This window comes from Phytophthora infestans, genomic scaffold (genome assembly GCF_000142945.1).
Source record: "Phytophthora infestans T30-4 supercont1.13 genomic scaffold, whole genome shotgun sequence".
Lineage (NCBI taxonomy): Eukaryota > Oomycota > Peronosporomycetes > Peronosporales > Peronosporaceae > Phytophthora > Phytophthora infestans.
This window is the reverse complement of record NW_003303746.1, coordinates 1696498-1711698: the sequence shown is the minus strand read 5'-3', so window position 1 is coordinate 1711698 and position 15201 is coordinate 1696498. Positions and strand designations below refer to the sequence as shown.

Below are 15201 nucleotides of genomic sequence, written 5' to 3'. Positions count from 1 at the left end.
CCAAATGTAATAATTACGCGTGTGCTTACTGTATCGCTCCCTTTTAACTGACGCTATTAAAACATGCCACCACCAGGTGAAGTCGAGTTCATGCGCTCGAACTTGGCAGCCAGCGCCTGTTTCTTGGTGAGAATCTCGTTCCGGGAGTTCTTGAGGTCTGTCGACACGTCCGTCACGTTGATAGCGTCCATAAAATTGGCCAGCAGTGGTGCCTTGACGTTCGAAGACGGCACACTAACACCTGCCGTACCTGACGGCGACAAAAAGTCTTCAATCGCGAAGGCGTAGTGGTGGGCAATGGCAAAGCCCAGCATCTCGACGCAGATGACAAAGTCATTCAGTGCGGAGGCGATTTTCTGAGCGTCCCAGCAGTCCGGACAGCCGATATGCCACTTCTCCGAGATGACCCCGACACTTACAAGTCCACTAATCATGATCGACTGCCAGTACGTAAAGAAAATAATTGCCTTAATGGCCAGGAACTTGGGCCATGGCCGCATGGGCTGCAACTCCTCGTGAGCTCCGTGGAAGAATATCAGCAGACAGTAAAGTGCCCACGTCTGCGACGCACTGAGGATAAAGCACACGTAGCCGTAGCTCACTAGGGGGTTCATGAGCTCTCCTTCTCCGTATACACCTGCCAAGCTCGTGATGAGCATGACGATGCTCATAAGCAGCTTAATGGGAATGTACTGCAAGATGCCGATGGTGGTTTGACGCAGGAACTTGCCGCCCATGGACCACGGCTGTACACAGCAGAAAGGGAAGACGTGTGTCATCTGCGGCTTGGAGCGCATGGTGCTTGCTAGAACGGATTGGCCACCCAGATACTCGACCAGGAAGCAGTGAAACGAATAGAGCGCGAAGGCTTCGTACAGATCGCGCACAGTCTCGAACAACAGTTTGGACTCGTTGAATACCAGCGCCATGTAGGACGTTAGCGCGTAAATGGGGACCATCATGAGGATGCGGATCACGTGCTTGCGGATGCCGGCTGACGGATTGTACAGCAAGTGTGTCCAGATGAGCCATCCCGAAAGGATAATGGAAAGCAGCGTGAAGGCGCCGGAGATGGCGTACGCCAACGTCTGCAGCTGCATGGACGACCGACGACCTCTTCCGACCTGGTTTATCTCTGCCGGAGGAGATATTTGTACTATCGGATTTGAGAGGTAAAGTGGTCCACTTTGTGATTAGAAATACCTAAATGGGTACAGAGAACAAAGGATCATTTTTAATTTTTATCTATTCCTCTGAAACTTTCCCATTTTTGCTTCTACAAGAAACGTTTCTAAAAGGGCTGGCGCCAAAGAGCTCGCCCATTATTTGGCGCGAAGCAGAGGAAAAGCTTGAGCGTCCGGCTTCCTCGTCCACAGCAGCCTATAGCCATGGCGGAGGACACGGTGACGGTGAAACAGGAAATCAAGACGGAGGTCAAGTCGGAGCAGGGGGCGGCCCCGGCGCCCAACGTGCCGCGTCTGAACGGAGCCATGTTCTTTCGTCGTCTCCAGCGTCTCTACAACTCGTGGAAGGTAAGAAAAATTGTTCGTTCTCCCGCTCTTTACCTTTGTACTCATCCGAATTGAATGTTAATGCCCCAGGAACACAAGAACGACTCTGCGTGGGGCGGCGTGGACTCGTTCTGCGTGCTTGCGGGCCGTGCACAGCAGGAAGAGTCTGGTTACCGCAAGTCTGCAGTGCTACAGATCTATCTCCTGGGGTTCCTGGAGTTCCCCGAGACTCTGATGGTGTTTACGCCTCAGAAGCTCTACGTTCTCACAGGGGGTAAGAAATACACGATGCTGGAGGCTGTAGCCAAGGAGAACGCGACGTCGGACGTGAAGCTGGAGCTGCTCAAACGCAACAAAGCCGACGGTAACCAGGCCAACTTTAAGATCCTGACAGACGCCATCACGGCCAGTGGCGCCAAGACTGGCGTTCTCACGAAGGAGAACCCACTTGGAGAGCTCGTAGCGAGCTTCAAGAAGGCCCTGGAAGCCACAGATGCAGAGCAAGTGGAGGTGGGCAAAGGGATCGAGACGGTGCTGACAGTTAAAGAGACCGAAGAACTGGAGAACATCCGCTGGGCTGGCGCTCTGTCCAGTAAAGTATTTAAGCTCAAGTTCATGGAGGACATGGAGCAGATCATCGACGACGAGAAGTCCATCAGCCACGAAAAGATCTCGATGGGCATTGAAGACGTGTTCGATAACCCATCCAAGATCAAGGTGACGATCGATCCAGTGGACATCGAGCCGTGTTACCCTCCAATTGTCCAATCCGGAGGCAAATACGACCTCAAGCCCAGTGCGCAGAGCACGAAGGACTCCATGAAGTACGACGTCATCATCTGCTCGCTCGGAGCGAGATACAAGGGATACTGCTCCAATGTGGGGCGTACATTTTTCATCGACCCCACCAGTTCCATGGAGAAATCCTACGAATTACTGCGTGAGGCCCACGAGATGTGCGTCAAGGAGCTGCAGCCAGGGAAAATCGTCGGAAAAGTGGTGGAAAAAGTGCGCAAGTTCATCCAGACGAGGAACGCGACGCTGTTCGGTAAGCTCACGAAGAATCTGGGCTTCGGCATTGGACTGGAGTTCCGCGAGTCGTGCAACCTTCTCACTACCAAGAACCAGACGCTGATCAAGGAAGGGATGGCGTTTAATGTGGCCTTTGGCTTCAATGACATCCCGATCCCGGAGTCGCAGCGCAAGAAGAAGAAACTGGACAGCTACGCGGTGTTCCTTGCCGACACTGTCGTTGTGCTAGAGAACGAGACAAAGTACTACACGAAGGTGCCGAAAGCTTGGGGTAAAGTGCGCTACGACATCGAAGACAACGACGAAGAGAAAGAAAAGTCCAAGAAGAAGTCGAGCAAGAGCAAGGACGGCTCCGTCCATGGATCTGTGGACACGTCGCTGTCTGGCACACGCAACCAGGTGCTGCAGTCGCGTCTGCGTGACCAACAGCGACAGCTGGAAGGCAAGGAGACGGACCAGGAGCGTCGTGATCGTCACCAGGCCGAACTGATGCGTAGGAAACGTGAGGAAGCCATGCGTCGACTGGAAGAGCAGAACAGCGACAAGTCAGATGACCACAAGAAGGAGAAGAGCATCAAGGCGTATCCAGGCCCGCAGGACTACCCGTCGGAGCTTCGTGAGCGCCAAGTCATGGTCGATATGCGTGCCGAGGCTGTCATTCTGCCCATTAACGGTGTGCCCGTGCCGTTCCACATTTCGACGATCAAGAACGTGAGCAAATCTGAGGAAGACAAGGCCACGTACCTGCGTATCAACTTCTTCGTGCCAGGTACTTCGCTGGGACGTGACGTGCTTCCGGCCATGGCGAACGCGATCACGAAGTACCCTAACAAGATGTTCATCAAGGAGCTGGGCTTCCGCTCCTCAGACGCGCACAATCTGAACAACCAGTTCCGATTGATTAAGGAGCTCCAGAAGCGTGTGAAGCAGCGCGAACAGCGCGAACAGGAAGAGTCCGACCTGGTTGTCCAAGAAGACTTGATCCTAACGCGTGACCGCCGTGTGCCGCGTCTCATTGACCTCTCGGCTCGACCGCACCTGACGGGACGAAAGACGCACGGCACACTGGAAGCGCACTCGAATGGCGTGCGTTTCACGACGAACAAGAACCAGAAGCTCGACATTCTGTACGCCAACATCAAGCACGCGATCTTCCAGCCTTGCGACAAGGAGCTGGTGGTGCTCATCCACTTCCACTTGAAGAATCACATTATGATCGGCAAGAAGAAGCAGAAGGACGTGCAGTTCTACACGGAAGTCATCGAAGGCTCGCAGACGCTGGACAACCGACGACGGTCCATGTACGACCCGGATGAGCTGGACGAAGAGAACCGCGAGCGCGCGCTGCGTGAGAAGCTGAACACGACGTTCAAGGAGTTCTGTCACAAGATGGAGAGCGTGTCGGAGAGACATGGCAAGCCAGTGGTGTTCGATATTCCGTACCGTGAACTGGGCTTCATGGGTACACCGTTCAAGGAGATGGTGTTGCTGCAGCCATCCGTGCACTGTCTCGTCAGTCTGACGGATATGCCGTTCTTCATTATCTCGCTGGACGAGGTGGAGCACGTGCACTTTGAGCGTGTCATGTTCTCGTCCAAAAACTTTGACGTCGTGTTCGTCTTCAAGAATTTCGAAACCATGCCTACGCGTATCAGTGCCGTGTCCATGAGCGAGCTGGAGCGGATCAAGGAGTGGCTGGACGACATTGATATTTGCTTCACTACGGGTACTGCGAACCTGAACTGGAAGAGTATCATGTCTACGATCAAGAGCGACCACCGCTTTTATCTGGACACTGACGATGATGGAGTGCCCAAGCCAGCAGGCTGGGAGTTCCTCAAGGTGCGGCTGAGGATGCTGAGCTGTGTGTGTGAGAACGGTGTCGCTTATACTGCTGTGTTATTTGTAGATGGAAGGCTCGGATGACGAAGATGATGATGAGGAAGAAGCGGGAGATAGCAATTACTCTGGGGCTTCTGAAGAGGACGACGAAGAGAGCGACTCGAGCGATTCTGACGGCTCGGACTGGGAGTCCATTGTGGACGAGGATTCGTCGTCAGAGGAGCCGTCAGAGGATGAGGACGCGCCGTCCTGGGACGATCTTGAGAAGGAAGCACAGGCGTCTGACCGAATGCGCAACGAGAAGCGTGGTCACGAGGATGAGGATGAAGATTATCGTCGCTCGTCTAAGAAGAAGAAATCGCGTCGCCATTAAGCGCAAGACTAGTGCTCAGCGCCTACGTAGCGCGTGGGGCTTTCGTAAACTTCTACACCTGACAAATACTACTCTGTGAACGGCACTGATTACATCACATTTTAAAGGCTTGTCAAATGATAAGAACTGAGAGGTACCGGTACAACGTAGTATTACCGTATTCCTTATGTGATTGGCGAACGCTTGGTCATTAGCGACAAATCCAGCAGCCAATCAAATTGTTTTAAATTTCGAGTCGTCGCGCTTAATGTGCTTAGCGACAAATACATTTTTTCACACGTTACACGGTTTTTTATGCAGGTATCTTTTATGGTGGCGGACAGGCTGGACCACACTCAAGAATATGACTGTCGCCAATCACATAAGGAATACGGTACTGCTATTAATAGCGGATTTCACCGATTAGAAGCCCTACACATATTTAGGGTTTTTGGTGCACAAGCCCTTCACATATTAGAAGCCCTGTCTTATTATATAGGACCAAGCATCTACAGTGCCCGCCAAATCATTAAGACCCCCGATTTGGCGGGACAATTCTGACAATATCTCGGCTTCTAGCCTGAGTTGAGAGCTGCTACTTTGATATGTTCTCTCTATTAGGCTTACAGAGGTGCCACTTGTGTTAACAACTTAGATTTCTATGTATCTGACAGGGCTGGTATACAAATTCAAGGTTTGGACATCAGCGTCAAATTATTAAGACCACATCCTTTTTATGACGAAAAAACACTTTTATGAACAGACCTTACAAATTTCTATATTAAAAATTAGTACTTAGTCAGACCACCTTTCTTCTTGATCACCGCTAGACAGCGGCGAGGCATGGACTCTATCAGCTTCAGCAAGTAGTCTAGCTGAATGGAGTCCCATGCAGCTGTGGTGTAGGGATTTCCAGATTCGACCATACGCCGACCTACTTTAGGTCAAGAATCGGCTCGGTCTGATAACCCAGAGCTTAGGAGCCAAGGATCACGGTAAGTACTCGGCGATCTGTCCGGATATGCTATCCGGACAGCCGCTGAGCTCAACGGTCGCCGGAACTCAGCTGAAGGGTCGGTAGAGATCCGAAACGACTACATTTCATTAGATATTTGTATGAGAAGCATAGGATTAAATAGGGGGAGCCGAAAGGGCTCCCAGAAGATAACAGAGCAGAATTTTCCTAGTCCAAAACACGTGTACACTTTTCCGGTAAGTCCCTGCATAGGGCTGGATTATGCCTGCCGTCAATACTCGAGAGGCATAGCTTGTAGGGTATTGACTGGTAGCGCCAAGAGATTAGGTCGGTCCGGGTAGGACAAAGTCTCGCTACGCGCGAAAGAAAGTCCCGCATACTCAGCGGGCCGGTACGTCGGAAAGCCCGGGTGCCGTAACACTTCTAGCTGAGCTGCCTCTGCGCTCGGTGACCTGTAAAAGCGCTCGCGCGCCGTCGTCCATCCTTTGGTGGAGGGCACAGGGTTGTGAACGAGCTCAGCCGAACCAAACTCGGCGGAGCCTCGGAAGTGATCTGACTTGGTTAGTCGGAACCGGGTGGAAGCGAGCCACTCGTCTGTCCCGGAAGGGCCGGATCGCGAGGGGACCACCCTCTGCGCAGGCCATACAAACCGCCGACCTAACTCGGCGATTCGTTGTGGTTTGTGTAAGGAATCCACATCTGACGATATTTGTGTGTTCTACTACACCACACAGCCATGATTGCTGCCTCCAGATCAGCAACGTTTTGGTACTGGCGGCCATGTGCATACACCTTGGCCGCCATCGCCGACCAGACGTTATCGATGGGGTTGCAGTCAGGCGAGCGAGCTGGCCCAAGCCATGGTGTTGAGTTGCATCTCCTGCAAGAATTGCTTCGTTTCATGCGAGGCATGAATCGAAGCATTGTCTTGCTGAATACAAAGTCAACACCATAGTTAGCGTGAGCAAAGGGAGTAGATATTCAGATAACTTGTAAATATAGTCACCTGACGTCCACGCAAGATGGCCAGCTCACTCTTACCTGCTGCACTAAAAGCGCCCCACACCATGACGCTCCCTCCTCCATTTTGGCGACGCAGATAAGACTGTGCAGGCTGGCGCATGTCCCGCCAGTAATACTTGAATCCATCAGGACCATCTAGATTAAACTTCTTTTCATCTGAAAAAATAGTGTAAATCCAAGTTTCTAAAAAAATAAATATTGTTATAATACAAAATTGCAGCAAAACTTTAATATGAGAGGCTTACCTGGCTTCAGTATGTAATCTTCCGCCCATTGCATGCGGGCAGCCTTGTGCGCTGCCGTGAGGGGAAGCGTGCGGTTCATCTTGGTGTAAACCAGATGGTCCACACGCTGCAGAACCCGCTGGATCGTCCTCACGGACGCCTTGATGCCGAACTTCGTCTTGAGCTCCGCAGCAAAGAACTCACCTGTCGCCGCGGCACGCACAAGCTGCCGCAGCTCTCGTTCCGTCAGTGCCGGTTGCCGCCCAGCCCTTCGCTCTCCACCCCTGTCTTCCTTCCGTCCCCGCTCCGCCTTGACTGCGTTCCGGCAGACGTACGGGACCGACCTGTCTTCCTAGCGATCTCGTGCAGAGAGACGCCTCCGTCGTGAAGACCGACGATAAACCAGTACTCTTGTTGGGAGAGGGTCTTGCCGTGGCCCATTAGAAAATGAAAGGCTCACAGCCTCCGTAGCGTCTAGCTACCCGCTCATTTCCGCCAACCATCTACTTATTTTGACCATCACTCTTTTAATATAGAAATTTGTAAGGTCTGTTCATAAAAGTGTTTTTTCGTCATAAAAAGGATGTGGTCTTAATAATTTGACGCTGATGTCCAAACCTTGAATTTGTATACCAGCCCTGTCAGATACATAGAAATCTAAGTTGTTAACACAAGTGGCACCTCTGTAAGCCTAATAGAGAGAACATATCAAAGTAGCAGCTCTCAACTCAGGCTAGAAGCCGAGATATTGTCAGAATTGTCCCGCCAAATCGGGGGTCTTAATGATTTGGCGGGCACTGTAATATGTGAAGTGCTTGTATATTCGATATTATTCGATTACAACCGACTGGACAAAATTTGCTACAGCGCACTTTTACTTTGACTCTATGATACCGATACACGACAATCTGTATTACCCTATTTAAGCTTACTCCCAATTTATGATGAGTACAGTTACAGTTAGCTTTATCCAGGCTGGAAGGGGCTGGATTTCAGCCCCTAGCACAGGTCACACGCTAAGGTCACCGACCGCCCATATTAACATGCATATTATCAGAAGCCCTACACGATTTATTACCACTTCATAATTGATGACCTGGTAGGGGGCACATATTATTAGTAGTCCGTGAACTACATGTATTCGGTGAAATCCGCTAGTATACTACTAGGAAGTAGTAGAATAGCAGTAAAGGTAGAATGTAGTAGTAATAACGTTTCTGTACGTTGACGACAGCAGTAAGGAGGAAAGGTCTGTCGATTTGCCTAGCTAACCTGACGTGAGACATCGCCTTTTACGACGACCTGTGATGACTACCTTCTTCTACCATGACTCGTTCCTTGATTTCACTCTCTCTCTCTGCAGGATCGATACTCGGGCTTCACGGTGGATTATTAATACATGTATTAACCCTTTCGCGGTGCGAGGGCGCATTTTTCGCCCTTTAACACCATTACCAAAACAAGGTGGAAAAAGGGCTTGTAAAAGGGCGAATTTTGCGCCCTTTTAGCTTTTCCTCCAACTCTGCCAACCGTGTTTTATAACTACCAATCGCAGCTGTGAATAGAAAGAGGTTGGGGGTAATTTTGGATCGTCTGGTCATCGCACAGTATTTTATTGCTCCAACGACCGTAATCGGCCCTTTCTACGCGGTCGTACATGGATCTAGCGGTCAATCGCCTGACAGCCAGTCACCAGACCATACAAAAGGCAAGACGAATGCACCTATCCGACCTCCCATTTTTCTATAGTGTACTCAAGACTAATGCGCACTACCTTCACAGACACTGAAGATAAGCTGCTGGTGCAGATCGCCTTCCAATTCGAAAGGGAGGGCTTACGAATCACATGGGCCTACGTGGCCCGCCGAATGCAGACCAAGCGGCCGGCCCGTCAACTGCGGCTTCGGCTGGCTAGCCTCAAGCGGACCTACGGAAAGGCGATTAGGGGCTTTCCGCCATGTTTTCTCCGCGGCATGCCATCAAGGCGTCTTCTCGGGGCGCTGAGGTCACCACCACCACCACTCCTCATTTTGCAGCAAGTCGTAAACCAGCATGCCGACCTTCTGCTACTCCGTCAAATTCTCTACTTCTCGGCGGCGATCGCCGCATGCCAGGTTTGTCTGTTTTGGGGATATTTGCATGCCTTTTGTGAGACTGATGACGATAAGTTGGTGGCGATACGCATGGGAGCGCCGCCGGAGGCAGTCAGGTGACAGACGACGTGGATCAGGGAAACCAAGACTGCAGAGGTGAGGATACAGGACCCGCAGGCGGCTATATTGCGCGAGATTGCGGGGGATGCCGTCAACCACAGGTGACTCAGGCGAAAAGCGCTTCAGGTGAGTCTCGGATTGTTTGATTCACAAATGACGTCGGCAAATACTAACCTGTGTGTGTAGGTGCTGGTGTTGGGGGCTGTGGAGATAATCTGGACTCAACTGAAGCTGCCGAAGCCGTGGATATAATTTTCGGAAGTATAAGCGCTCACGACGTTCGCCATCCCGCTGGGCGCACATATGACAATGCTGGTGAGGTGCTACCGTCCGGTGTCACCCTTCTACTTGCTGCCGTCGGACCGCTCGGCGAAGCTGACGTCTTCCTTGACGTTGGAGCTGGTGTTGGCAACGTGCTTGCACAGGTAGCACTTACAACGAAAGTCAGAACGTGCATCGGGATCGAGGTGCGAAGGGACCTCGTCTCCCTTGGACGGCGTTGCATGCAGCAGCTACGCAAGCAGTACCCACGGCTCAGTAAGGTGCTGCTCAAGCAAGTCGATGTAAGAGATGTTTCGATGTCACGGCATTCTCCCATTTGCGAAGCCACCATTGTCTTTGCTAACATCTTTCTATTTGAAGAAGATGCTAAGCTGATTGTTTCACGAGAGCTAAGCGCAATGCCAGAGGCACGGGTGATAGTTTTAACGTCGCTCTTCTGCACAAGACATCGATCATCGTGCTCGGAGCCGTACTGCAAGAGTTGGAAACTGGATCATCAACTAGAAGTACAATGTAGCTGGAAGGCTACACCTCATCCCATTTACATATACCGTAAGAAACTTTGATCCATTCTGCTATCTCATACTTGCTTCTAATCAGAGTCTTTTCGATGCTCATGAGTGCCGCCACCAAGAGCAATGCAGCTTCGCCACCCAGTCTGCGTGCGGCAGCAGCAACCTGGCTAGGTGCAGTATCATCACGTCCGAGTGTAGCAGTAGACCATACGTCATGCGAGTCACCACCGATTCCGTGAGCACTGCCGGGCTCATGAGCGTTGCCGTCACTGACTGTACCACTCGCACCGCCAAGTCCGCGGGTGCCATCACCAAGTCTGTGATCATCACCACCTCCATGTCTTCGCGCGTCGTCGCTGACAAGTCGGCGAGCGCCACGGCTACCAACTGTATGTGCTGCACCACTAAGCCCGCGCCAATCTTCGCTGTCTGTGCAAGCAGAAGCACTTAGCCTGCCACCGACTCCGCTAGGGTCACCAAGGCTACGTGCGCCGCCGACACCAGCTGCACCAGCGGCACCACCAAGTCCGAGCCCACCCGTCTCCAAGTCTGCGCGCGTCGTCACGGCCAAGTCCGCGCTCGTCGTCTATGGCAAGTGTGGGAGCTCCGCCGCCGCCATCAAGTTCGTGTGTGTTTTCGCCGCCTGTGAGAACGGCACCACGGCCACGTCGGCGGGCTTCACCACCACGTTCACTAGTGCATCCAATTTCGCGAACATCACGACGGGCACCACTAAGTCTGCTAGCCAACACACTTTCAGACCTATCATCCAAACGGCTGTCGCCGTCTGGTCCAGGCGCAACAAGTCCAGTCGAAAGATTGCCACTGCCAAACGCAACCAACCCTGGCGGAGTATTACCGCTAACCCCGAAAGCAGCAAGACCCTGTGTAGCATCATCGCCTTCGTTGTCAAGTGCGTGAGCGAGGGCACCTCCGAGATCTGCCCCGTACGCAATTTGGCGAGCGGTAGCAGACCGCCTTGCTACTTGAGACCTGGGCTCGTGCGCATCCTTCGACTTGGCGAGTTTGGAGTGTCGCCTCACATTTCCCTTATCTGTAAACAATGCGTTAGGGTAGTAGAATTGGTGGAACTTATCCCAGCATGTTGAAGTCGTCGACGGACACATCCATGGCTTGGCGGGGCGGTCGTGCACAACTCGGCACAAACAGACACCATGCGTGAGGCAATAGTTGGTTATTTCGGTAGGATATCGTCCCTCCCATCGGCAAACAATACAGCGGCGCCGCTTTCTGCTCTTCTCGGCATGAATTTGCCTCGAAGCCACGGAAGTACATGCAGTTGTCGGGAGCACAGCAACTACACTAGGAGAGGGCTGGGAAGAGGGCGTGTCGAGTTGGTCTCCTTCTCCGTCACCCAATTCTCCGCTGTACAGCATGCGACCGTCGCTGGGTGCATTCTTCCATTGTCCATTGAGAAGCTCACCAACTAGCTCCATCACAAACTTTCTATGGGGATCACGCGTTGCTGGCTCCGCCTGTACCAAACGTCGCGTAAGATACGCGTTGGAGCGCGCCACATCGATGAGCGCGAGCGCCAACTTCTTGTGCCAGCGTTTGTACGAATGACCATCTGCAGTAGAGAATCGCCCGCGTATTTGATCAAGGCGATCAACACCTTGCATATTGGTATTATACTGAGCGACGCACTCTGGAGCTGGAAACGACTGCTTCTCGTTACCAACCATGCGGGTGATAGCTGTAATGCTCGCTGAGTCCGCATTGGACACAAGGTTGACCACGTTACCGTCGCACTATGACGCTGCAAGCATGCTGTGATCGTGCGAGACAGCTTGGCGATAGTCCCCTCGGGTACAGTCGTCTTTGTGAAGAATAGTGTGACCTGGGAAATGCTTGCTGTTGGCACGGATAGTGCCGCGACCATAGAGGCCTTTCAGTCGGAGCTCCTGGAGAAGCTGCACGGACGTATAATAGTTGTCCATGTTGACAACCCTATTTGTTCCGAATAGCGGTCTTGTTACATCCAACACATGCTGTCGGATTTTAGATACTTCCTCCAGCTCCTCTCGCAGGTTTTGCGCTTCAACTTGGTCAACTACACCATTCAGTCTGTCCAAGATGTTGTGGTGTAGCGGGATCAGCAAAATCTGCGAGATTGCCGGATCCAGCTTACCAACTGCACCCAGACACCGACTAACGGAGGGGTCCCCCGATGATCCGTGTTCTGCTGAACTTTCCTCACCTTGTGTACCCGTCGGTAGGGCGGGATCTTGCTCTCTCGGTAACTTCCGAAGAGTTCAAGTGGTGAAGCTTGAGCGTCTTGGCGAGACGTGGGGATGGGGTGGAGCAGCAGTGGAAAATCTTCACTCTGCGTCCGTAGATTGTTCCGAATCCTAAGCGAATATTCGAGCTTACGGATCCGGGGCCTAGATCGTGGATCTGGCCGTAGGGCTGCCGGGTGTGTTCCCTTGCCTTTGTAGTTCCTTTGCGTCGTACTTGCCGCCTCCTGTGACGGGATCTTGAAAGTTGAGAGCCCCTAGGGTGTAACCGACCAAGTAGTAAATTCGGATAACCTGTCGGATCTGCACAAGTAAAGGAAAAGCTCACTAGGTTGTAGGATCTGGCCAATGTATTATCCAGTTATCACTACCAACACTAGATTCGCAATTCCCAACCTTCTCGGAGCTCGTACGGCCAATGTAGTTCCGGTTCTTGAGGGCAGGAAGGCACTTGCGTGTCACTGTGCAAATTGGAGTCTGTATTGATATTTAAGCCTATACCTGCCTGGATTTCTACCTTCTATGTCTTTCATCTGCTAAATCCCTTACCAGGCTCGGCTGCATGTCCCTTCTTCCCTTGACCCATCATCCCAGCTGTATTATCTTCAGATCCACCGGATCCATGACGTAATCATCATGGTCACCCTATTATGGGTACACTCATCCGGATCCAGGTCGCTTGGATCCACTTCACTGTAAGTTTGCACTCGTCGTCGATCTGAGCTCTCCCATCATCCAACATCATCTCGCGACCGTCTGTGATCTCCATTGTCCCACTAAAGTTCGAGATCCACTGTATCCATCATCCCTATACCCTGGATCCAGGTCCCTCCAGGCGGGATCCTCCCTCCTTGGATCCGAGCTCGGAAGTATGGGATCCGGGGTACCTCGCGGTGGATCTTGACTCTTCATTAGCCGTGGCTACTAGATCCACCTTCAGAGGGCACCGACCATCCTTCCTTCATAGGATCCACACTCGATCCACTCTTGTATAGTATATCCCATATCCATTTAAGTGAATCCAGGTAAGGGTGGATCCGAGGTAAGTCTTGGTGGATCTTGCCTTCTCGTACATCGCTCATATCAGATCCATCGTCATTCCATACGGGGTGCTGCTCGCCATGGCTAATCCACCACAGGCAACTTGCATCCGTGCCAGCCAACCCAAATCCTCTCTAATCACTTGAAATTGTCACTGATTCGGGATAGTGACCCCGCGTCAGGCCCATTCTCTTATTTCTGAAAAAGCACTTCACCACAATCGCCTCCTGTACGTTGTCGGCGCTGCACAACAGCGTTCACGGCGTGCATCACTAGCATCCACAATCGCTTTCTCCCCTTCGCGACACATGTCTCCCGCCAAGCGTACCGGCAAATCGTCGGGCAAGACCCATCCACTACTCCTCTGGTCAGTCCGTCTTTCTATGTCGCCCACCGATCTGCGGGTTCTAGTCAAGCTCTTTCCGATCAGTGCGAACCTGACGGCGGAGTCAGACGGTCAGATGGTCAGACCAGCTGCGTCTTTACAGCTACTCACTCTACTTGCGGGCCAGTCCTGATCAGGCTATGGAAATCCAGGGATGGGAGCACCGTGCAGCCTCTCGGTCGCAGGACATGCGACTCCTGTTGGCTGATCAGGCGGTCGAGATCCGCGACCTGACCGGACGGCTGGATCGCGTCTCCCGTCAACGAGACGTTATGCGAGATGACAACGACCATCTCCTTAGGGAGATGGCACTCGCCGGATCTGAGATCCACCAACTCCAATCCCGGATCCACGACCTCGAGCGGGATCTGGAGGATTCCCAGACTGCTAGGGCAGCTGCGGATGTGAGCTTGGACCGTCTCCGTGACGAGTTGCGTCTGACCCAGGAGGAGGTGGTGACCAACGACTATGTGGGATCCACCCATGGCGGATCCGCCTTAGGGTCGGCGCGTGGAGGGTCCCCCGCGCCAAATCCACCTCCCTCATTGCCGGATGTAGCCCTGGCTCAACTCTCTGAGGAGTTGCAAGACACCAAGGAGTCGCTCGAGAGGGCGTCTGCCGGACGAGATTACGCGCTTGAAGAATTCGTGCGTATGACTCGATTGCGCGACGTGATCCGAGCGAAACTGGCGGACAGCGAACTCCAGCGGGACAAGGCGGCTACCGAGTGGGCGGATGCCAAGCGTACGCAAACGGAGCTGGAATCCAAGCTTCGCCGCACGAGTACGTGGATCCTCTTTTAGCCTTTGCTAGTAACTCCCATATTCACTTGTTATTGTCAATCTAGGTGACAAATTGAAGGAAGCAGATGCGACCACCGCGAAACTCCAGGATCAACTCTCCGCAGCCCAAACTCAGCAGCAACAGCTGATACTGGAGCGCGATCGTGGCTTGTCGGAGCGGGATTTGGCACGTCGACGACTGGCGCTGGTGACAGCTGCCGTTTCGGATCCACTTCCCCCCTTGTCGGGGCCCTCTCAGACTGCTAGCGTCTCTGCTCCTCTTCCGACTGTAAGTGGGGCGGATTCGTCGGCTGCGAAACGCCCGCGTAGTGCATCTCCCGCTCCTAGCACCGGATCCTCCCGTCCCCATAAGCAGGCCCGAGCTTCCCCAAAAACCAAGCCCAAAACGACTCCGGTCTCTAAATCGGCTCCGCAAGCGGGATCCACTTCGGTGTCCAAGGCGGGATCTACACCCGCGTCCAAGACTTCCGCTTCCCCCTCGAAGTTGGGTGCCGGATCCAAGTCTGGATCCACCGCTAGATCCAAGTCTACCTCGGCGTCCAAGACTGGATCTGCCGCTACGTCCAAAGCGGGAGTGGGATCCAAGGCTGGATCCACTGCTGCTACGTCAAAATCTGGTATCCGGACCCAAGACTGGGTCTACGGCGTCCAAGACTGGATTCCGTTGCCCCCATCCAAACAGGATCAGCGGTGGGCCAAATCTGGATCGACGGCCCATAACGGGATCTTCTTCCAAACGTGATC

The 15201-nt window shown here is 52.8% G+C and overlaps 3 protein-coding genes across 3 annotated transcripts; 2 read left to right on the top strand and 1 right to left on the bottom strand.

The window, feature by feature from the left end:
• Positions 1-18: 18 nt before the first annotated feature.
• PITG_08393 (uncharacterized protein) lies at positions 19-1124 on the bottom strand (the record flags this gene model as incomplete). Its single annotated transcript, XM_002903732.1, has 1 exon — positions 19-1124. One exon carries the CDS (start codon positions 1098-1100, stop codon positions 57-59), a length of 1044 nt encoding a protein of 347 aa, XP_002903778.1.
• A 264-nt stretch (positions 1125-1388) lies between these two features.
• PITG_08392 (FACT complex subunit SPT16, putative) lies at positions 1389-4846 on the top strand (the record flags this gene model as incomplete). Its single annotated transcript, XM_002903731.1, has 3 exons — positions 1389-1532; positions 1602-4385; positions 4453-4846. 3 exons carry the CDS (start codon positions 1389-1391, stop codon positions 4756-4758), a joined length of 3234 nt encoding a protein of 1077 aa, XP_002903777.1.
• A 4636-nt stretch (positions 4847-9482) lies between these two features.
• Positions 9483-10021, top strand: PITG_08391 (histone methylation protein DOT1, putative; the record flags this gene model as incomplete). The annotated part of the gene is made up of 2 exons (XM_002903730.1): positions 9483-9501; positions 9549-10021. The coding sequence occupies 2 exons, from the start codon at positions 9483-9485 to the stop codon at positions 10019-10021; spliced, it is 492 nt and encodes a 163-aa protein (XP_002903776.1).
• Positions 10022-15201: the final 5180 nt, after the last annotated feature.